Here is a 24,392-nt window from a genome sequence, read left to right as displayed (position 1 = left end):
GATACTTTGGGGTTCAGACAGAGCAGATGGAGCACTAATTATTAATGAGTAGGAATTAATTAACTGATTTAAATATAAAATGTGTGTGGATTCATGACTAGCATGACCATGGCGATCATTATATTTTGTTTATTGACATCAAACACCGCATTTTGCCTCGGTAGGGTTCGTTGGACTGTTGGTTTTTTGTGCTGTTGGTGCATTCACGGTTGATAGGGCATGATTACACAATATTATCTAAGCTTGGTCTTTACTTGGGCTTTTTTTTTTTTTTTGTGAATGAATGTGTGTGATTTGTGTCTAATATGGATGAACGACATATGTGCCACAATAGCTTCTTTTTTTTTCATCAAATATCCTTTTTTGCTTCGGAATACGTCACACCGCAGAAGCAAAATGAGTTGTGAATGTCGTTTCATGTTCAGTTTAAACAAAACTGATTCCCAGTCAGTAAAATGTACTGCGTATAACCACATTTGCCTCCCTTTAATGTTTTATGTACAAAGCCTACAGCATTTTCGGTTTCCTTCAGAACTACTTATTGTGCATTGAAATCAGTAAAGCCCAGTGGGCAAAATGAAAGCCTCTGCAACAATTTTTCCTTAGTTTCAAGCTTTAATATCCCTGTTTCTGCCTTTGATCAACCATAGTCGTGCAAAGAAACTCTTACATCCGACCTAAACATGGCATATTACTTAGAGTTAAGTAAACTGTCCTTAAAATTCTATTTTAAACTTGTACATCATAAGAAAAAAACATGACACAGTATTTAATATGACATTTTTCATGCTCAACGAATTGAATATTTAAATGTTGTCGCATTTGGATATTTTGGTGCTTATGTAGTTTAATGCAAATAATCTAAATGTCTTATATTTGATGGTCCTGCATGAATGTATTTCAAGGTGAAATGTATAATTTATATGCTACTGTTGTCATCAAAAATAATACAGTTCACCCAAAAATGAGAATTCTGTCATCATTTACTCCCCATAATATCACTCCAAACCTGCATGACCTGTGAAACACAATATTTCTTCAAAATATATTTTTCTGTATTCCTCAACGACAGAATTGTCCATTTTTGGGTGAACTATCCCTTTAAATGTGTCTATTTTCATTGCTTTTATTGTTATTGTTTTTTTTTTTTTTTGCTGAAAATTAATAGACTCTCTCTTTCTCTTGTGCTTTAATCTCAGGGTCTTCCCCAAACACGACAAAGACAAATACGGGCCTGCAGTGTAAGCATTTTAAACCCTTTTCACTCCATTTAACTAACGAAACTCCATTGGTTGCGCTCATCTTTCTAATGGAGATTAAATTTACACCACAATCTAACACACACTGTCTGTCACTTTCTCAGTTACTATCCCAAGATCCACGCCTTCCTCCCCACCCCAGAAACCGTCTCTCTGCTGGATGAATCTGAGGGATCGGGCCACGGCAAACCATCCCTGCGCAGAATCAAGGGCCGAATCCACCGCAGCAAGAGCCTGGACAGCATCGACCTGCTGGACTCAAACGTGAGTTAAAGACTGCATCCACTGCAGTAATGCTTCCGTGTGTGGTGGGGTGGGGGTGGGGAATGTGTGTGGTGTGTCAGTGTGAATTCAGATTGTGAGTGTGTGTGAAATTACGTGTCAGTGCTTGGTGTGCATGCATGTATGCATGTATATGAAGAGATTTGAAAAGTGTGTGTGTGTGTGTGTGTGTGCATGTTTGTTTATGAAAATGCACATGTACCAGAATGTATTGCTGCTCTAGGGAATTTCTGCAAGAGTGAACATGACATGCACAATTGTATAAGTCCACTTATTCATAATTATTGCATACATTAACAAACACACAGACTAGTTACTTGTAATTAAGCATAATTTACCGTTATTTCTACAGAATTTACTGTTATTACTATAGTAAGTAGGTGTAGTAACGTCTAACTTCGTCACCTTAAATTAAAGTATTACCTAAAATTCTAATCATTTACTCACATTCATGTCGTTCTAAAGCTATAATTAGGACTTTTTTGTAGATTTTCTTCCATTGAACCTTTCTTTAGCAGAGTGTCCAATCTGTTTTTTTTTTTTCATACAATGGAAGTGGATGGGGACTGGTGCTGTTGTGATCCAAAAATGCTGAAAAACAACCATGAAAGTAATCCATACAATTCCTGTATAATATTTTGTGTCTGCTAAAGCCATCTAATAGCATTGTGTGCATACAAAGATTGAAATTTAAGTAGTTATTCACAGAAAATCTTGTCGGAACATTGTCAGAACGTTTTCAGCATATATGGCTTACGTTTAGGGTTATTCCTTACAAAAAGCTATCATATAGCTTTAGAAGACTTGGAATATCATGCAAAAGTTGTATGTAGGCCTACTTCTTCTTTCTTTGGTACTTTTTCTGACATTTTTGGAGCTCAATAGCCCCAGTCCCCATTCACTTCCGTTGTATGGAAAAGGTTCTGCTAAACACCAACATTTGTGTTCCCTAATAGTTTAGTTCTACATGAGGGTGGTTAAATGATGAAAGAGTTTACATTTTTTGGGTGAACTATTCCTTACATGCTGTTCTGCCCAGCTCTCATCCAACTTTCTCTTGAAAATTACAACCATGAATGTTACATGAGTCTGTCATGTTCACCCCGTGCAAATGTCTGAATGACTCATAGATACTTCACAGGCTCATACTTAATGCAACACCTTACTGAATCTGATTCCTGCGCTGGGATACCCCGGAGTATATTTCTGTTTGCATATAAAACACTTGGCATTTGAAGTGCGTCAGGATGTTTCACAAAATTGCTTTGCCGCCTCCGAGGAAATGCACTCTAAAATGGTTATTATTCTAATGAGCTTTGAGTAGGACTTCTGTGAGTAAATTCCACTTGTTTGAGTCCCTCGCACTTTGAAATTATGTGTTAAATCATGTCTTTCTGGTTGAACGTGTTTTTCTGAAGATAAAATCTCAGTTGCCGGATGTTTTTTTCAGTTCATAAAAAAAATGCTCTTATGTGGATTCAGTTTGAATAGGCTTGTTTATACTTGTTGTGCTGAACGTGTGCGTTTTTTAAATGGTCACTGCTCATTTGCATAAAGTTAAATGCCACTGAACGTTGTTGGACACTCATTGGTCACTCATCTGACGATTCTCATTCGAAACGAATGACTTGCGAATGAGTCTCTTTGTCTCTGCCAATTGCGTTCACTTTAGCCCCTTTAGAAATGACATTTAATTCAAACAAATCCGGCCCTAAAGAGATGCTGTCTAGGTAGGGAGCTTGAAACACAGCATGGATGTTGATATCACAGAGGCACAGGCGCCTCTCTGGAGCGATTGACAGGCTAAAAGAGGCCGGGTTAGTTCAGTGCCAAGTGACTGAGCAAATGTGCATTTCAACAAAGCTTCCTCTACAAAGGCTGTCGGCTTTAGTGAACCGGTTCATTAAACCGCTTTTAAAACGCTGTTGCTCGGCCTGTGCTTAAAATATCTCACCTCTCCAGAACATCGCAGTGAAATAAGGGGGTACCACCGTCCTGGTCCCTGCTCTTTAATACTGTACATATTTCTCCCTTAACAGAGCACACACACACACACACACACACACACGTACACAGGCCAGAGAAAAGTTGCTGACTGGGCCCGAATGCCAGCCGCAGCTGATGAGAGTAACGTTCCGGCACACAGTGAGTGATGATGCCGCAGCAACGCTTGAGTGAAGACCTCTCTACTGCTGCCACTCCATCTACTGAAAGACAGAACAGAGAAAAGCCACCCACTGCAGAGAGTGTAGGGCCTTGATAAATAAAAACGTGGCTGCCACAATGCTAAGGTGTTGCTAGGCTGTTGCTATACGCTTGCTAAGGTGCCCAAGGTATTTGCTAGAGCTTTTCTTGGTTGTTGGTTCCTAGATGTGGTTGTTTACTGTACCAGTCCACAATGATTTTCTCCGTTTTGTCATCCGCCAGACAAAATTCTTATGCCTGATTGGTTAGAAAAGTATAGCACATAATTTGAGGAATCATTCAGATTGGTCACATGATGCGAGGTGAGTTATGCGGCAAATTTTTTCAATAATGAAATAGTGATGGTTGCATACAAAAGTAATTTAATCTTGGAAATATTTAATGAGAAATAGTGGTTCATATTAGTCTGGCTAACGTCAGACCTCGTCTCATTGAACCACATGCTCATTTTCTCGTATTTGAGGCGTGGTTTACGAATGTCCAGAGCCGTTTATTGGGCGCTACGAATGTCTATCAAATGCGCCTGTACGTAGCTCATAGCCAATCATTTCAATTATACTAGATGACGTATGTAGAGCGACAGAAATTCGACGAGGAAGATGACGATGGGTCAGAGATTTATGTGTACACGATGGCGTTCAGCTATCACTAAGGCTGCATCGAAAGGTAACTTCGCTTCTAATGCCATGTTGGATCCATAGATATAAACAAACTGCTTCGGTGTGTCGCATAGACGTCGTCGTCGTCTTGCTGCTCCCTCCCCGTTCTGTGATTGGTCCCCTCGCTGAGGTGAAAATCTGGTCCATGGAATCCAGGCTGCCTAGCAGCGTGAATAAAATCGCGCTGCGCTCAAGGCAGCATGTAGAAACCCAGGCTAGGTTCATATTTATCAATATTTCAATTTTTTTCAATTTTCAATTTTTTTTTTCAATTTTTTTTCAATTTTTTTTCAATTTTTTTTTTCAATTTTCAATTTTCAATATCAATTTTTTTTTTCAACAGGGAAATATTAACACCAAAAGATATCTCTTTTGGTGTTAATATTTCCCTGTTGAAAAAAAAAACACATCTTAAACCAGCCAATAATGATTTGCTGGTCTTAGCTGGTTTTAGCTAGTCTTAGTGCCATTTGTATGTCAGGCTGGGAGACCAGTTGGTTAAATACCAGGTTTGAAGTCCTGCTAAAACCAGTTAAAACCAGCAAACCATCTTAGGCTGGTTTAAGCTGATTGTATGTTCAGTGGGGTTGACAAATCTATGGAGCCCCTAAAGGGGTATGATGATGGGGAAACAATAGCCTGGGAAAACCCAGACAAACTTCCGGCAAATTTAGATTTGCTCTGCAAGTAGTCTGGCAAAGAGCCCATTCAAGCCGATTTCGAATCCGTCCAAATCGCGGCACCAATCAGAAACGTTGAGGCGGGCTTTACACGATGACGATCGCTCTGATTGGTTTTAGGTCTATCCAATTGCGCCCAGAGGCATTTGAGCGACGTCCGTTGGTGAAGCGCACCAACTTTTAAATGCATTATTATATTCAAATTGCAAACACATGAGGACAGTCTCCATGAAAGACCCACTGGCAGATGAACGTGCTACTACATTTCTCTCCGAAACGGTAAGAAATTAAATTAGATTTAATAGAGGATTTTAACTGTGACAAGATGATTGACAGGGCAGTGTACGTGACAGGATGCACGCGACAGATCCGTCCGATAAAGATGACGAATTCTAGTATGTCCCAGAACAAAGCTTGCCTACTTTTTTGCTACACATTCAAAAGTAAATACCTTTTCTTCACAAAAAGAGTACATACTTTTATGGCGTAGTGTAACTTAGGCGAATTGGGACACAGCATATGGCACGATGACGATCGCTCTGATTGGTTTTAGGTCTATCCAATTGAACCCAGAGGCATTTGAGCGACGTCCGTTGGTGACGCCCCTTTGGAAATGAGTTATTAATGAAGCTTTGCCAGACCATAACTCAGTTAGGTTTAACCGGGCTAGGGAAACAATTCAATGGGATGAAAAATTATATTTCAATGCTTTTGTGTCATCTTGCAACCTTTTTTGTTTACCATAAACTTTACTTGCAAAAATGTAGCATTTGCCCCAGAAATTGTTCGTTCGCTCACAAAACGTTTGCCTTCCCTTGAGAAATTTTGTGTTCGCTTGGAAAACGTTTGAGTTCCCCCAGAAAACTTGCGCTTGCCAGCAAAATCTTTGCGCTCCCAGAGAAACGTTGCATTGACTCGCAAACCTTTTGCGTTCCCCAGAAAAAATTTGCATTGGCTCACAAAAGCCCTGCATGTGACGTAGTAAAAAAAAAAAATTCTATCGTGGCCACGAATTAACAATTGATCCCACGACTTACATCAGCACGTTTTACTAATTTGTTCCCTTGTGTTAAGTTAAATCAAAATGATGGAATAAATTAGTTCAACGTCACCACGATTTACTAAACCGAGTGAGCGAATTCTTAATTCATGGCCACGATATTTTTTTTTGTCCGCATATCATGTGCTGGGCGCCGTACAAAAGCATTAAAAAGTTCTGTCATGAAACTCTAGATGGCGCAAGCTGATGATATTTACAGCGTTAACTACTTGGCACAAGCTGATTAGTCCATGTCACATCTGCAGCCAATTAGCATGCTTGCTCAACATTTAAATGGCTGGTTACCATTAACTATAGCAGTTTGATACACACTTTCAGAGTTCGTCTAAAACTCGTCCCCTTCCCCAGCTCCACCTGTATAGATCAGCAGCAGTTCAGCAGCCGCGTAGCAGATCTATTCCGCCAAGACCAAATACATTAACATTTTCACATCCATTACCATGCTAAAAATCTTCAGAGAGTTGTCATGATGGAAATATATCATTTTTCCTCACATCTCATATTTCTATCCTCTTATGGACTCCATACCAATCTGAGCACAGGTTGAGACTCTGAGATCTCTTCTGAAACTCTAGCAGAGACATATGTAATGAACTCATCCCTGAGATAACTGGGGATGTTTTCTCAGGAGAAATATCTAGCAAAAGTCTCCATTTGCGCTCTATTTAATCTGGTTGTCGTCTAGGAAGAAATATTTATCATGCAAGTCAACTTAAGATAAAGGTAACAATTTTTTTTTTTTTTATTATCATTAGGCTATTATTTAAACATCAGGAGGAGCAGAAAATGTACGGCAGGACTTTAATCTTATCAGTCTGTAATTGATTGTATAGTGAAAAGAAAACACATAATACCGTGCCGAATAAGCTGCGTTTGAAGCATTTGTAACACTGATGTTTTGACTTTGATTTATGCATGTGAATGCAATAAAATTGGAGTGTTTGAAGTCACGTTGTTTGGCAGAGTGCCCAATCCTGCTGTCATTTGTGTTGGCGAGTGCCGGTCTCTCTCTCTCATGGAGAGCATGAATCAGTTGTTAGTGCATAGGTTGCAGAAAACTGCATAGCCGAGAGAAAGAGAGAGAGAGGGAGCAAAGGAGAAATGCAGCACCGTGAAATGCATCACATAACTCTGGTCAAGTGAGACTCCCTCTCTCTCTCTTTCTTCCAATCTTTCCTTCTGTCCATCTCTTCATCTCGTGGACGGTCTCCTTGCTCTCCTTTTTGCCGATATCAGCTCTCCACCTCTCATCTCCATTCAATCACTCCATTCATTTTTTTCATTCACCTTGAAAGGCAATATTAAAGGCACAGGAGCAGAAATTATTATAGGACGTAAATTCATATCACTACCGTTTTGCTGCACTTCAGTAACCCCGCCGAGGCTTTCCACGCTTTTTTTAAGGGTAACTGTAAAACACATTAGCTATTTTCGTAATGCATAATCATTCATCCTCCTGGATTTGTGTGGACAAAAGGGTTATATAAAGGGGATAGTTCACACAAAAAAATATGAAATGTCTTTTGTGAAACGCAAAAGGTGAATTTTTGAAGATTATCCTGGTCACTTTTTGAAAATGATTGGGAACTGGAACTGTCAAGATTCAAAATGACAAAAAGCTACTCATTAGCCATGTGTTTTATGTGTCTAATGAGTAAATTTGTTACCGTTTGGCTTAGGGTACATTTACACGACAACGATTTACTAAAAACGGAAACTTTTTTGTTTTAAGTTTTGCATAGAGATGACAACGTAGTCAAAATGATCCCCGTTCACGCGGATCCACGGAAACGATTAAAAACACTGTATTACTCATGCCAGACCAGTAGGTGGCAATGTCACTTTGTAAAGAAACACTATGCGCCTATAGACTGAACATGTAATAAACATGCACATGATGTTACCGTTTCCACAAATTTGCGTTTTTCTAGTTTACTTGGAGACGGTATAACGGTATCGTTTTCAAAAGCTTACACTTTGAAATCAGTTTTCAAAAGTTTGCGTTTACAGGCGCTCAAAACACCGTTGTCGTGTAAATGAAAGGCCAAAAAGCATAAAACTTTTCCGTTTTTAGTTGAAAATGGTGTCGTATAAACGGCTCCTTAGAATACATGGAATTTATTGCACAAGAATGTGTCAGGTTTCTGTTTAGTTTCATTGTGTTTTTGTTCATGTGTTTAGGTTTCTTGTATATCCTTTCAGGGGTATGTTTACACGACAAGGATATGCTTAAAACGGAGAAGTTTTTCTTTTGAGTTTTCCGCGTACAGACGACACCATTGTCGATACGATCCCTATTTACGCGGATCCGCGAAAACGGCTAAAAACCCTGTATTCTGCTGCCAGGCCATTAGTTGGCGATGGAACACTATAGACTGAACACGTAATACGCATGTGCATGATGTCATCATCTTCAGAGATTCGCGTTTTTGTCGTTTACACTGAGACCGAAAAATTGCACTTTGAATCCCGTTTGCAAAACTTTGCGTTTTCAGGAACCCAAAATGCCATTGTCGTGTAAACAAACAACCAAAACGCATAAAAAGTTGTAGGCGTTTAGACGAAAACGGTGACGTATAAACAGCCCCTCAGTGTAGCGTTCTCCTTTCCATAGTTAGTTTCCTTGGTTACTCATTACTTAATGATTAAGTTCACCTGTTTCCTGTTTATTTCCCTTGTTCACTATGTGTATACTTCCTTTTCTGTCCAGTTCCTTGTCAGTTCTCATCTTGGTGTTTTGCGGTTGTTACTCTGTTTGAATTCTCCTATTAAAGTATCCTTGTTTGTATATTCTGTGTCATGCATCTTTTTAATACCATACTATACGTGGCGGTATGAAACACTTTTTTGTTTGTCTTTTTGTAGCTTGACAGCCCCAGTCCCCATTCATTTTTTTTAATGGATGTTTTATAAAATGAGTCAATAAGACTCATACACTTAGTTTTTTTGCACACAAAAAAATCATATTTTTGAGGGTTTTTCTATGCTTTTTTAGTGCTTTATTTATTTATTTATTTATTTCGCTGCGGTTTTTAAGTATTTGAGTTTTCTCAACTATTTCAGATATACCAATAACTATACAAAATAACTGGTTAGTTGGTCTTTTGAAATGGCCACCGTTAGACGTATTACCTCAGGGTGTTTGGGGACTGGGCAGAGTGGGAAAAAATGCTGTGTATGTCAAAATATTCTTGTCTGTCATGCAAAGATATTGTATGGCTTCAGATGACTTGGAATTGAGCTTAAATCATATGAAACTTTTATTGTGCTTTTTTTTAAAAAGCATAACAGTCCCCTTGACTTTCATGATATGGAAAGAGGTGTTCTCTGAACATCATTTTTTTTAGCAGCTTATTTTTCAAAAAAAGCTGCTTTTGTGCTACAAAGAAAGAAAATCATATGGATTTGGAACAACATGAAGGTGAGTGTATGATGACACAATTGAATATTTTTTGTTGAACTTTAAATTTTGCTTGCCAGTTCTTACAGTCATAATCTCAGGGACATGATTACAAAGGGACACGTACGCGATATATTTTTTAAGCAGCATTTTTCTGGCTCTCTCAGCTGTTCTGCAGTCTGAAAAAGCGTTTTGCTGCAAAAGCCACATGGAGGTGTCGGCAACAACGCTAATGCTAATCCTAAAGCTAATCCAGAGTGCTATTGAATACATAAATATTTAGCTAAATACTCCCAAATAGTTGCGAACCTAGTGCTCACAAGAACAAATGTGAAATGTATTACACCTTGATCAGTTACATGTTAATCTGTTGTTAGCATGCTAATCTGACCTTTTAGAACTAAAAAATCACATAGTGGCACACATTTAGGCTGCAGTATGTGAACAGGAGCGCTTGCTGTCCTCGCCAAAAAACACCAGCGTAAGCACTTAGCGCCCTGCTCAGTGTGGCAAAAGTGCTGCAGCTGCAATTGCAGCGGAGACGAGACTACAGTTAACCGATCTGCATATTATTCAGAGATCTATGTGAGAGGGAGAGAGAGTGAGAGAGGGCTGAGAAAGGAAAGATAGGAATGGGGACAGAGGTGTCCCCACACGTGAGGGGTGAGGAGAGGGGGGCTATCCTTGAATGAGGTGCGTACGGTAAGGAGGGGGTGGATGCAGGGGCTGAAAAGACACAAAGAAGAGGAGGAACAGGAGGGAGGGAGGTGTATCTCACCTATATGTCATGGAGACAGCCAGAGGAGGTGAACGGGAGAGGAATGAGAACAGGAGAAGGTGTTTTTTTTTTTCTTCGGATCGGGGTGACGTTAACTTGAGTGACGCTGGAAGCTCAACACTATGGCGTGAGGATCCCTAGAGCATGATGGGATGGAGAGAAAGTGGGAGTAGAACATTTTGTTCTGTGCGGCATTAGAGCAGTGCTAAGTGTGTGTGTGCATATGTATACGTTTGATCAGTGAAAGATGAGCTAGAGCATTTTTACTGTGTGTCATCAGGTCATTCTGTAAAATAGGTGCTGTTTTTGTTCCTCATAGACGTTTGTGTAAAAAAAATGATTAACATTAAAATTCATTATATGGTTTTTTTTATGTTTTTGTCTTTTTTTCATCTCAAAGAAGCCTTTTCTTGGCCTGTTTCCACCCTGTACTTTCAACGACTTAATCTATATTAGCAAATGTATACTGAACGTTTTAATGAAAACACAATATATGGAAATATTTTATACTGAAAATATATTTAGATTTTAGTTGGTATAATGTGTTATTAAAAACCTTTGTAGCTCCAAGTTGTATGTCAACCCTGTTACCATCATATTTTCCCCTTTTTAAAGTAATGAACTGTTTCATAAATTAAAGGGATAGTTCACTTTGAAATTAATTGTTGATATGTTTTAGTTTACCTCAAGGGCATCCAAGATGTAGGTGTCTTTGTTTCCGCAGTAGTTTCAATTTTGATATTTTTAGGTCAAACCATTCTTGTCTGTCAGTCATATAATGCAGGTCGATGGTCACTGGCTCAAAACACAAGCACAGAGTCCAAATTAAAAAAATTCCCCATCGTCCAAATGAAACAATTCCCCATCGTAAGTACACATTGATGGCCTAAGACACGAAACGAGCGGTTTGTGTGAGAAAACGAACAGTATTTATATCGTTGTTATCTCTTGAAAACAGCACACGTCCAAATGATCTGACGGCGCGGGCGGGTATAGATATATACACTAGATGTCGCTTGGCTACGGTTTCGTTCCAATGAACTGCAGTAGCCAAGGCGACATCTATGTATATATCTATACCCGCCCGCGCCGTCAGATCATTTGGACGTGTGCTGTTTTCAAGAGATAACAACGATATAAATACTGTTCGTTTTCTCACACAAACCGCTCGTTTCGTGTCTTAGGCCATCAATGTGTACTTACGATGGGGAATTGTTTCATTTGGACTCTGTGCTTGTGTTTTGAGACAGTGACCATCGACCTGCATTATATGACTGACAGACAAGAACGGTTTGACCTAAAAATATCAAAATTGAAACTACTGTAGAAACAAAGACACCTACATCTTGGATGCCCTTGAGGTAAGCTAAAACATATCAACAATTAATTTCAAAGTGAACTATCGCTTTAAAGAACAGGTTTCGTAGTTGCATCATCATGTCAAGTAAACCTTTTAAGGATGTTGAAGTGTTCTGGGTTTTAAGCAATTTTTTCAAATTTGGATTAAAATGTCAACCCTGTTACATTGATTTTGTGTAACAAAAACGTGATGATTTAAAAGTGGATTTTTTTTTAATAACCACATTAAATTCTAATAAGCACCTTGTGACATTATGAACTTGTAAACTCAAATTAAACTGTCAACCCTGTTAGCTTTTCTGAGAACATAGTTAGATCTAACCTATATCAAAATTTATGAATTTATGTTGAGGCAATTATATCTCTTAGAAAGGGGAACAGGGTACAGAAGTATCCTCTTTTTATCACTTTTTGCAATTATGTCAGTATGAGACAACATTAAAATGTCAACCCTGTTACCTTTGAGGAAATAATTAAACGTACAACCCAGAAGCGGTGCGCTGTTACACTACGTGAACTCACTCAGAGTCCCACACAGAAGAAAATGAATAGTTGATTAAAGTCGTTATTTTTGTTTGTTTTTGCGCACAAAAAGTCTTCTCTTCGCTTGATAAACTTATGGCTGAGCCACTGTAGTCACTTGGACTATTTTAACATTGTCTTTTCTAACTTTCTGGGCCGGCAAGTTTTGATCCCATAGAAGCCTATGGAGGAGTGAGCCAGCTCTCAGATTTCATCAAAAATATCTTAATTTGTGTTTCGAAGATGAACGAAAGTCTTACGGGGTTGGAACAACATGAGGGTGAGTAATTACTGACAGAATTTTCTTTTTTGTGTGAACTAACCCTTTAAGGCCTATGTTGAGACATAAGCATAAGTAACAGAGTTGACAGGCAGCTGTATAAAAACTTTACTTTACTTTACTTTAAGAAATCACCATGTCAAAACTGGAAATGGCATCCATTTTATATAGATTGATATAGATTTAGCCTACTGCCAATGTAATATTTCCACCCTGTCAGCAGTGTGTGTGTGTGTGTGTGTGTAAGTGAGTAAATACCACACATGGTGACCCTGAACACACTTGAATGTGCATTTCAGAGCGTGCATGTGTGCTGAAATGGTATATTAGAGGACATTTGCCTCCCTACTGTGAAAACCCATTTACAGAAGTATGCAAGTTCAAGTTCAAGCATCCTCTTTTTTTTATCACTTTTTCAAGTTCGTCAGTACGAGGCAATTTTAAAATGCCTGTCCTGTTACCTTGAATTTGTATAGCAAACATCTGATGACTGAAAAGTGGATATTTGCAGAAACCTCAGCATTAAATTCTTTCTAACAAACACATTATACAGTAGTTCCATGACATTGTGAACACACCTTTAAATCTCAAATTAAATTGCAAAACTTTCAACGCTGTTACCTTTCTAAGAACATAATATCCTAACATATATTAAGATGTTTGAGTTTAAATTGAGCTGTGTCATCTCAAGCTAAATTAAGTTTAATTTATGTTGAGACATAAGCCTCAAAAAAGTAACAGGGTTGACATGATCAGCACATTATCTGACGGACTGTATACAATTTTACAAACGTTTACTTTACAAATCAACATTTCAAGCTAGATTCACCCCAGTGCTAATGTAATATTTCCACCCTATCAGATGTGTTTGTGTGTGTATTCTGATAAGTGAGTAAATACCATACACGGTGACCCTGAACGTGCACCCCAGAGCGTGCATGTGTGCAGAAATGGTATGTTAGTAACAGGCCACCCTACTGTGAAAACCCATTTACAGAAATGTGTGTGTGTTCTGTGGTGTGCATATTGGTTGTCCGTATGTTCAGTGTTAGCATGCAGTACTGAATTCATGTGTTTCTGGTGGTGTGGTGTGTTAATGTTGTGTGTGTATGCACGTGCATTAGGATGGTTGGGTTACCGGGGCCCCGCTGAGAGCGATCCAGCTGTCGGGTCAGAGTCTGAGAATCAAGAGGTCTATGTGACCACGTGTGTCCCCTCAAACCTCAACATATGGCGCAGCGCTTCAAGAAATCAGTCTGCAGATAATACACAAACTTCTAGTAAAAGCCCACACGTGCTTAATATTGCAGTTATGAAATGTTGTTTCATCTATGCAGTGAGATCATTGTTTTTAACAACCTGTAGGAAGTTGAGGGGAACTAAATCTACTAAAATTACTATGACCCCAGTTAAAAGTCTTTATCAAAAATGGCTCCGCAAATGTACTATGCTATGAAAAGATACTCTTTGGAGTCACTAGCTTACCCTCATGTCACAATTCGATACATATCACGATACTGAACTCACAATACGATATTATTACGATACTAAAAACGCTGGATGGAAACGGCAAGATGTGCTTAATTGAGGCCGCTAGTTTTTCATCTGATAAGACGACACGTGCATGAACTACGATAGGAACATATTTACCGAATAAATCCATCAATGCACAACTCGCGTGACTTTGCCTCAGTGGATGTGATTGGATAACTGGACTAACCAGCGGACCAATCGTATCGCGCAGCATTTCAAATGTTGGTTTGGTCGGTCTGAAATGCCTGAGCCAAAGTCCGTCTTCAAAATGGTTGGGTATAATCACCTCCCAGAAGTGTCTCTCACGATTTCGTTCCTGAACACCAGCATCCGAACGCAAGGTAACATGACAGAGTTTATTGCGTTTCGCCTGAGACGTAAGTCATCTATGACGTCCAAAAAAAAGATTGCCTTGATTGCAGCAACTTCTGTTTATTTCACAGACATTTGGCACCAATTTCCTAGGAAGTTTTATTTTCTTGAACACATGGGATGGAAATGGTGCTTTATTCATAAATGTTTAATGCAATATTCCAATTTTGCGCATAAGTTAAATTGACAACTTCGGATTGAAACATGGCTAGTCTAGAGGTTTACTGGTGATAGAGTTCCATTTTACTCCATGATAGCCTGCAGTCTGACAGCTCTGTAATAGGATCTTGCTGACTCCACTGCCAGTCCTTATTTATGTCACCATCAATACTGTATATATTGGCCAATTTTTACATCAGCTGTTAAGATTATGTAAGATCACGGTTCATACTAAAAGTTTTCAAAGAAACTCCTACTAAGGGAATTTTCTGCATCATTGCACATTGTCGTGTAAAATTGGATTCAGATGCTGTTTTAGCATCCTAATAGCGCTGGGAAGTCAGTGTAATTCCGGTTGAAAGTAAACGTGTCATTTTTGTAGTAAAATTGTTGATTTGTTGCCCAAACATCTGAGTGATTTACCAACGATCTGTGAATCGGTTTGACTGAATCATTTAAAGGATTTGACTCAATAGAACAATTCCTTTGAGAAATGGCCATTAAGAAAGTAAACACATTAGTCAGCTCACAGGTCAACAAGATTTCAAGGACAAATGCAACTAGGTTTATTGATACCCAAGGATCTTGTTGACATCAATTAACTACACACACCTCCCTTTGTGGCAGCTGAGGTACAGAATCCGCCACTGCAGTGGAAGCCATTTAATAACTGAGGAACCATTCTAGTAAGAAAGCTGTCGACTGTTTCATGCCAAATGCATCAGCATGTGTTCTGTAATGGCATTCTTTGTTAGAACTTATTCTGTGCCTCAGAGTCTTAAATGTCTTATTTTAGCCCTTCAGATTCCTTTTAAACAACACATTGTATGGTCTACAATCAATTTCAGTTAACAGGAAAAAGGGAGTGAATTGATTTCTGATGATAAAATCTAGAGATCCAGTCCTTGTCCTCCAGGTTTTCTAGAACGGCACGTGTGAAGGTCATCTGTCTAATATAAAAGCACACATCAATACATGTGGAGGACAAAACCTGTCAAATAAAATAAAATAAAATAAAATAAAATTCCCACTTTCACATCTAAGGGGGAAAAATAAAAGCAGAAATGATATATTCATAATAAATTAAAATAATACATAGACTTGTAAATGATTAATAAATTAGTTTTTGTGTGTTAACATTAATTTATGAATGTATTGATGTGTTACTGTTTTTTTTTTTACGTTCATTTCTGTAATTTTTTATTTATTTATTTATGCAGGTTTTTAAAAATACACTACAATTGATTTTCTCAAATGGTTATTTAAGAGCTGATTAATCATGCAAACTATTTTTCATTTAAAGTTATGAAGAGTTTTTAATCAGGGTTATTGCCGTTAACTAAAAATAAAATTAAAACAAAAACATTTTCATTACTTAAAACAAAATAGACTTATATATTATAATTTATTTCAGCTATTTGGAGAACTTGAAGTACTAAAATAACTCAAACTAAAAAATGTATAAAAACTATATAGAAACTACATATGAAAACTATATATATACATAGCCTACATATAAAACTCTCAAATTACTAAAGCAGAAAATATAAAAAAACAAAAATCTAATTCAACGTATTAACAAAAACTATAATAGTGTATCACTGATACTAAAATAACACAATTTTTTTTTATGAATGCCCGCCCTCGTCAGTTTCCCACATTGCTCTCTGTGATAAACTTGTAAACATAAGAGCTCAGATGTAAATCCCAGTGATGATCTTGGCATCCATGATGCTGGATTCATGGCTGAAGGAATGTGGAATCCAGGCCCAGTTTAAGGGCAGGAGATCAGACGGGTTACAGTCATCGACACGTCTCCGTGGCTCAGGTGTGAGCGCTTTGCAAACTGGTCCACAAAAAAACCATCAAATCAAGCTTGTGGGCTTGATTTTTACTACAGCGTGCGCACTACTAATCAATCTCAAATCTCTGGCGTGTGGTCAGATGACTCATGCTATTGATCTGTTATTGATGAGCCGTCAGAACTGAGCATGCACAGATTACATTCAAACGCAAATGAGTCTCTCAGACGGTCCTTTTTTAACTTCTGAGGTATTTTGTTTAAAGTCCGTGTCCAGTGGGTGAGGTACCAGGTACGTCACTGTAACACCATCATTTGAGGAGTATTTTGGTGAGCGTTCAGTTAAACTTTAAAGTTTACTGCTGACCTCCCACCAGCCCGTGTTGTTGTTAATTTGGTCTAATGGAAGGGATTCTGCTTCCTCAGCTGAGAGGTATTAAAGCCGCTGGAGATCTCACACTGAGCGATGCTTTCCCGACATATACGAGTGCTTCTCTTTCCTCCTTTTCTCTCTTTTCTATTGAACATGGTTGTCTTTGTGTGAATGATCACCTCTGATGTCATTGGACCTTATTCAGGAAACATGAGCAAAATCATTTCTGAGTAAATTGTGCATAAATTATTTTATTTATGCTTTTACCCAATTTACACATTAAATTCAATCCGACAATCTGTCAGCATGGTTTTATGAACAATTACAAATAAATTAATTCTTCTCATAGTGCTTGCAAAATGTTGGATAATATGCTATATTTAAATATAAATATAAATATTTAAAGTAATACTAATTTAGATTAATATTTGTTGTAAATGTTGTATATTAATATGTATATGTAATATTTATTATAATATATATTATAATAATTTAAAATAAATAAATAAAATATAATATTAAATAATTTAAATTATATATATCTATATATATATATATAAATGCTAATTTATATAATACTAATACATATATTATATTAGCCTATATTATATCATATTATTTTATATATTATATTATGAAAATTAAAGGGCCAAAGCATAATAATAAATTATTTAATAATAATATTAAATATTTAATTATTTATCAAATATTTAATAATATTTCAGCGATAAGTGCGTGGTGGTAATTTTTTTTTATATATAAATCTTTTTTAATATTATATGTGAATTTTAAGTAAATTTAAAATAATAATATATTCATAGTTTGATAAAATTTAAATACATGTGCATTTGATTTTAGCAATTTTATATACATAATATGTCCTAACATTAAGCATATTTTGGCATTACTTCCATCCCATATTGTCAGTGGTCATTTTAAAACCTAAACTGGTCAACAGCCACTAACAAGAGTACTGGCATAAACATGGAGACGAGCATTTGGACTGGAATCACCCCAAAATTCATCATTTGGTGCACTGCAATTTCGCCTGAGGATTGTGTGTGTGTGTGTGTGTGTGTGTGTGTGTGTGTGTGTGTGTGTGTGTGGCCAAAAATCTGTTGGAGTTTAGCCACGGCCACGTTTATTTCATTCACTACATTCTTAATCTCTTTGTTTATTTGATGTTTTTGTCATTTTAGCCTTTACTTTAGTCTGTGTGTGTGTAGGTGTGTGTCGGGCTGGGCTTGTTTGTGTTGTGTTTCGTGTGTGAGATCTGCTCGAAGCTCCCGCTGAGACGCCATATGCTGCTGAGACCATATAGCGTCTCCTCATCCAGGCAAACCCGTGGGTTACAGACTGCACACTCAGAAACACACTCCTGCTCATGTTGAACGCTATTTGATTTTCCCCCCTCCTTTTTTGATCCTGCCCAGTGCGTTCCCAGGCAGTTTGCCTGATTGAAGGACATATAGGGTGTGCGGAAGCATTTGCCTCAAGGTAAAACTCATTTCTCTTCACAATGTCTTGTTTGAAGCTTATTTTTTCTGCTTTTTTTTATTTTTTATTCAGTAATAACCTACATAACCAATCTAGTCATAAATTACAACATGGCATAATAAAAGCACAGCTGTGTTTATGATTCTTTGATGAGGGAATGACCTCTCTGCACCCTCTAAAGCTGAGGTGTGTGTGTGAATGCAGTCGTCCTGTAGAGGGCAGAGCTTTACTGTGTGACGGTGACCTCACTGCTCAAGCTGCTCTCTGAGGGATGCTGGCCTATACAAAAGCATTAGTCTCACCTTCCTAAAGCAAGTTACATAACAGAGCTTCTTCTTTCATGCCATATCAAGCGGTCGCTTTAAAAGAGCACTGGATATGTGTTGCTCCTACCTCTATAGTGATCTGGCTGGTTGCAAGGGGGATCTTGGTAGTTGCTAGGGTGTTGCTAGCTGCTTGTTAGGGTGTTCTGGGTGGTTGGTAGGGGGCTAGATGATTGCTGAGGTGTTGCTACCTGGTTGCTAGGGAGTTCTAGGTGGGTGGTTGCTAAGATGCTGCTATGTGGTTGCTAGGGTGTTCTGGGTAATTGCTCCTATACAGTTTTCTTGCTGGTTGTTAGGGTGATATTGCAATTGCTTGGGTGTTGTGGGTAATTGCTAGAATCTCTACAGTGTCCTGGCTAGTTTTTACGGTATTCTGGGTGGTTACTACTTTGGTGTTTCTAGCTGTTTGTTAGGGTGTTCTGGGGGGTTGCTAGGGTGTTGCTAGCTGGTTACTAGTGAGTCTGGGTGGGTGGTTGCTAAGATGTTGCTATGTGGTTGCTAGGGTTTTCTGGCTAGTTTTAAAGGTTTTCTGGGTGGTTACTACTTGCTAGGATATCTCGAGTTGGTTGTTAGGGTATTCTGGGTGGTTGCTAAGGTGTTGCTAGCTGGTTACTTAGGAGTTCTGGGTTGATAGTTGCTAAGATGTTGCTATGTGGTTGCTAGGGTGTTTTGGTTGGTTTTTAAGGTGTTCTGGGTGGTTACTACTTGCTAGGGTGTTTCGAGTTGGTTGTTGGGGTTTTCTGGGGGTTGCTAGGGTGACGCTAGATGGTAACTAGGGATTTCTGGGCGGGTTTTTGCTAAGATGTTGCTATATGTGGTACAGGGTGTTCTGGGTGTTTTTTAAGGTGTTCTGGGTGGTTACTACTTGCTAGGGCGTTTCTAGCTGGTTTTAAGGGTGCTCTGGGTGGTTGCTAAGGTGTTGCTAGCTGGTTACTAGGGAGTTCTGGATGGGTGGTTGCTAAGATGTTGTTATTTGTTTGCTAGGGTGTTCTTGCTGGTTTTTAAGGTGTCCTTGCTAGGGTGTTTAGTTGGTTGTTATGGTGTTCTGGTTGGTTGCTAGGGTGTTACTTGCTAGTTACTAGGGAGTTCTGGGTGGCTGGTTGCTAAGATGTTGCTGTGCTTGCTAGGGTGTTTTGGTTGGTTTTTAAGGTGTTCTGGGTGGTTACTTACTAGGATGTTTCTAGCTGGTTGTTAGGGTGTTCTGGGTGGTTGCTAGGGTGTTGCTAGCTGATTACTAGGGAATTATGGGTGGTGGTTGCTAAGATGTTGCTAGGGTGTTCTGGCTAGTTTTTAAGGTGTTCTGGGTGGTTACTATTTGCTAGGGTGTTTATAGTTTGTTGTTATGGTGTTCTTGGTGGTTGCTAGGGTGTTACTCGCTGGTTACTTGGGAGTTCTGGAAGCTGGTTGCTAAGATGTTGCTATATGCTTGCTAGGGTGTCTTGGTTGGTTTTTAAGGTGTTCTGGGTAGTTACTACTTTCTAGGGTGTTTCTAGTTGGTTGTTTGGGTGTTCTGGGTGGTTGCTAGGGTGTTGCTAGCTGGTTACTAGGGAGTTATGGGTGGTGGTTGCTAAGATGTTGCTATGTGGTTGCTAGGGTGTTCTGGTTAGTTTTTAATATGTTCTGGGTGGTTACTACCTGCTAGGGTGTTTCTAGCTGGTTGCTAAGGTGTTCTGGGTGGCACTGGCAGCCAAAGGTGATTTCTTATTGGCTCAAGTTAAAAGAGCCCACTCTCAAGTCTCTGTCATGATCTGGTCTCTAGACACGACTTCAATGTCAGTGAGATTTTCTTCATCACATATTTTTATTTGACATCAGGCCTTTTTATGTTTTCCACGTGTGTCATTCCAGAAAAGGCAAGGTTGTCCTTTACTGTCACTCCGATGGATGGTCATAAGAAGCACATTCATGGCCATACAGGAAAACATCATTCAAGTTTATGGGCCTGAAGAAAACAACTTAAAGTGATTGTCGTCGTGTTCTGTGTAATTGCTTCAGGTCGATTCGATCCTAGAAATTCATTTTCCAGCCTGAAATTCCAGATGATGAACGAAGTGTTTTTAAGCACTTTATGATGTAATTTGTGAGTAAGGACATGACAGGAGGCCTTTTCTTGGAGTGGGATGTGGACAGGAAGTGACATATTTAATGCACCTGTCACTCTTTGAGGAATGACTCACTCTGTGTTTACCTCTGGTGACTAATGTAACCCAACCGCTTGGACACACACAACACACACAGTCACTTGGATTGCCATCTCTACTTTCTCCTTACTTCATCTGGATGGAGAATTGAAACATCTCAACCTTCTCTGAAACACAATCCTTCCCTGGGAAACACGTGGGAATCCATGGAATTGATTCACGAAGAGGAAGAGATTTATTGGATTGTGTATTTTTGCGCAGTGCGGTAGATTAGCTCCCAGCTGATTTCTCTTCCCTCACCTCTGCGCTCTTACGCCCAACTGGCCCCCCTCACTGTCGACCAATAGGAGCGCCTCACTCCGCCATATTTGATAATTGACTTCCCTCAGCGCTTAATCGCAGTCCTCTTAATGGCACTGAGAGTTTGCGTCAAACAAGACATTGTAAAATGCATCCTGACTTTATTAACAGCATGAGACATTTGTCTAGAGGATAAATGTGTTGAGTGATTTAGAGGCTGCTGTTGAAAAGAGCAGCTTGATGTGTTTTGGATGCTGGCAGGGGACCATTTGTTGGGGGGTAGAAAACACAAACTTTAACCCCCATAAAAACAACAACAAAAACACCCACAAGCGCAGTAGAGACACAATCAGCCCAAACCAGTAGGCGATTTTAGTGGCCTTTAAACACTGAATATGAAAAAAATATAAAAAATCTGCTTAGAAACGTGCAAAATGTTATTAATATAGTGTATAAAATAATAATAATATTATAATTAACACACGCACACACACACCACCAGTCAAACGTTTTGGATCGGTAAGATTTTTAATGTTTTTAAAAGAAGTCTCTTCTGCTCACCAAGGCTGCATTTATTTGATTAAAAATACAACAATAAAAAAAACCAGTAATATTGTGAAATATTATTACAATTTAAAATGTCCGTTTTCAATTGTAAAGTTCATGAAAGTTCATGAAATCATGTGTTATAGTGTCAGTAAAAAAAAAAGAAAGTTTTTCAAAAAATGCAAATGGCCAGGCTACTGTCTTAAAGTTTGCCATCAAGTCCCTTGAGCGCAATTGTGTATTCTGCTTCGTTTTCAGTGTTATGTTTTTCTTTTTTTAAATATTCAGTAGTTTTTGCATATGGATGGACTACAGTAGCCACACTTTCTTCAATGTCTGCAGAACAGAAAGCTGCAAGAATTTAAATGAGCTTTCGCTTTGTTGCAGAATGAGCTACAGGAATCTAGTTGGGATGTGATGATGATATTCATGTATGTTAAGCATACAAACTCATTTAAAAATATAGTTTCGTGTTATTATTGTTTTTTCTTCTGGTTACATTCAGGCTTTACAGCATGCAAAAACATGATTTTAGTGCCCCCTCTCATGTGGCGCCCCCTTCAGCTTCAACCTAGCATCTTCACCAGAAAGTCCAAACTGGTTGACCAGCTTCAAAACCAGAACCAGAACTAATTAGCTTCAAGCATCATGGACATTCAATATTTACCACCAGTGTCTGTTGCCAGAATCACCAAGAGGGAGCTAGAGACTGATATTTTTAGCCGTATATGTTTTAGCCGTATATCCTTTCTCTAGATCCTTTCATGCCAACTTTATCCCCAACATCCATTTATTCTCATCTCCTTATCATGTAGGAATAGCTATTGTGTTTACCCAGATATCCCAGGCTGCCTTGAAGCCAGTGTGAAGTGAACAGTGTCTCTGAAGGATTATTATTGGTTGGAGGATATGATCTGAACAAAATACGTTCAAATGGTTTGGCCCCAAGCTCACGAGGCTAATTAAAAGAGCTTAATTAATCTACTGTTCACACTCTGTAGGGTGATGATTTGGAGTCTCTAGCTAACACTGTGTTTAACTCTGAACGCCATGTTTTATTTGATATATTACTGTTAGTAGTATTATGTATTGCAGTTTTATTAATATTTTTTTTGAAAATAGCTTTTATTTTTATATTTTCATTTTAATTAACGTATAGTTTGATTTTGTTATGTGCTTTTCTCTCTTTTTTTTTATATTATTTAGTTTTATTTTATTTCAGTGTTAGTTTTAGTTCTGTTTTTATAGTTTTTATTATATTTCCGGTTAGTCCTTTTTGTGCTTAAACTTCTAATTAATTCAGCTGATAGCCAAGGCAAGATTTCTAATCTTCATTTCCCATTTTCGAGTTTGTCAACTAATACACAATTTATTTTCATTTTATTCATGTTTTAGTAGTTTTAGTTAAAGATAATAACCCTGATTAAAACCACATATTTGTGTTTTTAACCCAAATGATTACGATCATACTTGGTCATATACTTGCATGACGTACTGCTTTTGGTGCACAATTGGAAGTATTGGTGCGTTCCATTTGTCCTCGGATATGGAAGGAAATTTCTCGTTCCCAGTAAGAACTTTTAATTGGAACACCCCTCCCAAGTCGGAGTTGCAACTGGGAAACTCTAGCCTGGAAATCCAGACCTAAATCTAAAAGATTAATGGTCTGGCGTCGACTAATGAAAATTGGCCAGCTCGAGGGGCGGCACCAAGCATGCATTTGAAAATCTCACTGCACGCAATTGGATAACACTACGACCAATCACAACAAGCCCCATATATTTAGCTACCAGCGGAGCTAACTGGTAGACTATACTCTTACCGTATCCAGTCGGCAAAACAGCAAAAACGTCCTTCTTGCAAAGGAACGATTCGAGCGGCGTCTTCTGTTCCTGTTTTAGATAAAAAGCCAAGTCTAACTCGTTCATTGTAGCGGCCGAAGCCGTTTCAAACAACTGTTATTCATCCATAGCCATCTTGCAATGTTTACTAATGACTTCGACGTCACAGCGCTGTCGTCATCTGTTTAGCTCGCCTCTGGCCCGCCTATATCAGATAACCCGATGTGATTGGTGCAGCTCAGATCGAGGGGCATATTTAATGAGCATCATTACTCGACACCAGAGTAACTCGCTGAGCAAATTCAACTTGTGCTCTCGCGAGAACTCTGGATTACCAGGGTAGGGAAACTCAGGGAAAGCACAACAACCCCCACTTCAGAATCCAAGATGGCTGCCCAGCGCATCAACCATAGTAAAACAGTAGTAATATATTGTTTATTAGCCCTTCTGTTTGTCTGTGTCTTAATAACCTCAGTGGTGCTCACATGACATTATACATCAGCATTATCTGTGCAAAATACCACTTTGTTATGTGTTTGTATTCCGAAAGAGCGAGCACAACAAAGGTTTGCCTGGACACTTCCATCTTAGTTTTCCCGGCCATGTGTACTGGAACGCGGTCGACCCTGGTGTCACGTCATTCCCAGCTACGACATCCCTATTCCGAGGTAAATGGAACACAGCATGTATAGTACAGTATGTGACAAGTATATAGAGCGTTATTTCAGAGGGGGCGTTTACACGAAAATGGAAAACAAAATGATGCGTTTGGCTGGTTTTTTCCCATGATAACAGCGTTTTGGGGGCCTGAAACTTGAAATCCGGTTTCCATGTGCACGTGTTTTTTAAAACAAAACCGTTATTGTCTCTGTGTAAACTACAAAAATGTGAATTTGCGAAAACGGTGACATTATATACATGTATGCTACGTGCTCAGTCTATAGGCTCGCAGTGTTTCATTACAAAGTGACGTTGCCACCTACTGGCCTGGCATAAATAATACAGCGTTTTTAGTCGTTTTC

General features: G+C 38.6%; 1 protein-coding gene across 7 annotated transcripts in view; it reads left to right on the top strand.

Moving 5' to 3' along the window:
- The window catches only part of tjp1b (tight junction protein 1b), a 131,477-nt gene that overhangs the window by 33,860 nt on the left and 73,225 nt on the right, over positions 1-24,392 (top strand). For all 7 annotated transcript variants that reach the window (XM_084397019.1, XM_084397018.1, XM_084397017.1 and 4 more), the window contains 2 exons: positions 1,200-1,241; positions 1,364-1,523. In XM_084397019.1, coding sequence (XP_084253145.1) covers positions 1,200-1,241; positions 1,364-1,523 — 202 coding nt within the window. The remainder of the gene's footprint in view (positions 1-1,199; positions 1,242-1,363; positions 1,524-24,392) is intronic.

The sequence above is a fragment of the Rutilus rutilus genome (genome assembly GCF_951802725.1).
Source record: "Rutilus rutilus genome assembly, chromosome: 23".
In the NCBI taxonomy this organism is placed as follows: Eukaryota; Metazoa; Chordata; class Actinopteri; order Cypriniformes; family Leuciscidae; genus Rutilus; species Rutilus rutilus.
This window is presented reverse-complemented; position numbering and strand designations above follow the sequence as displayed.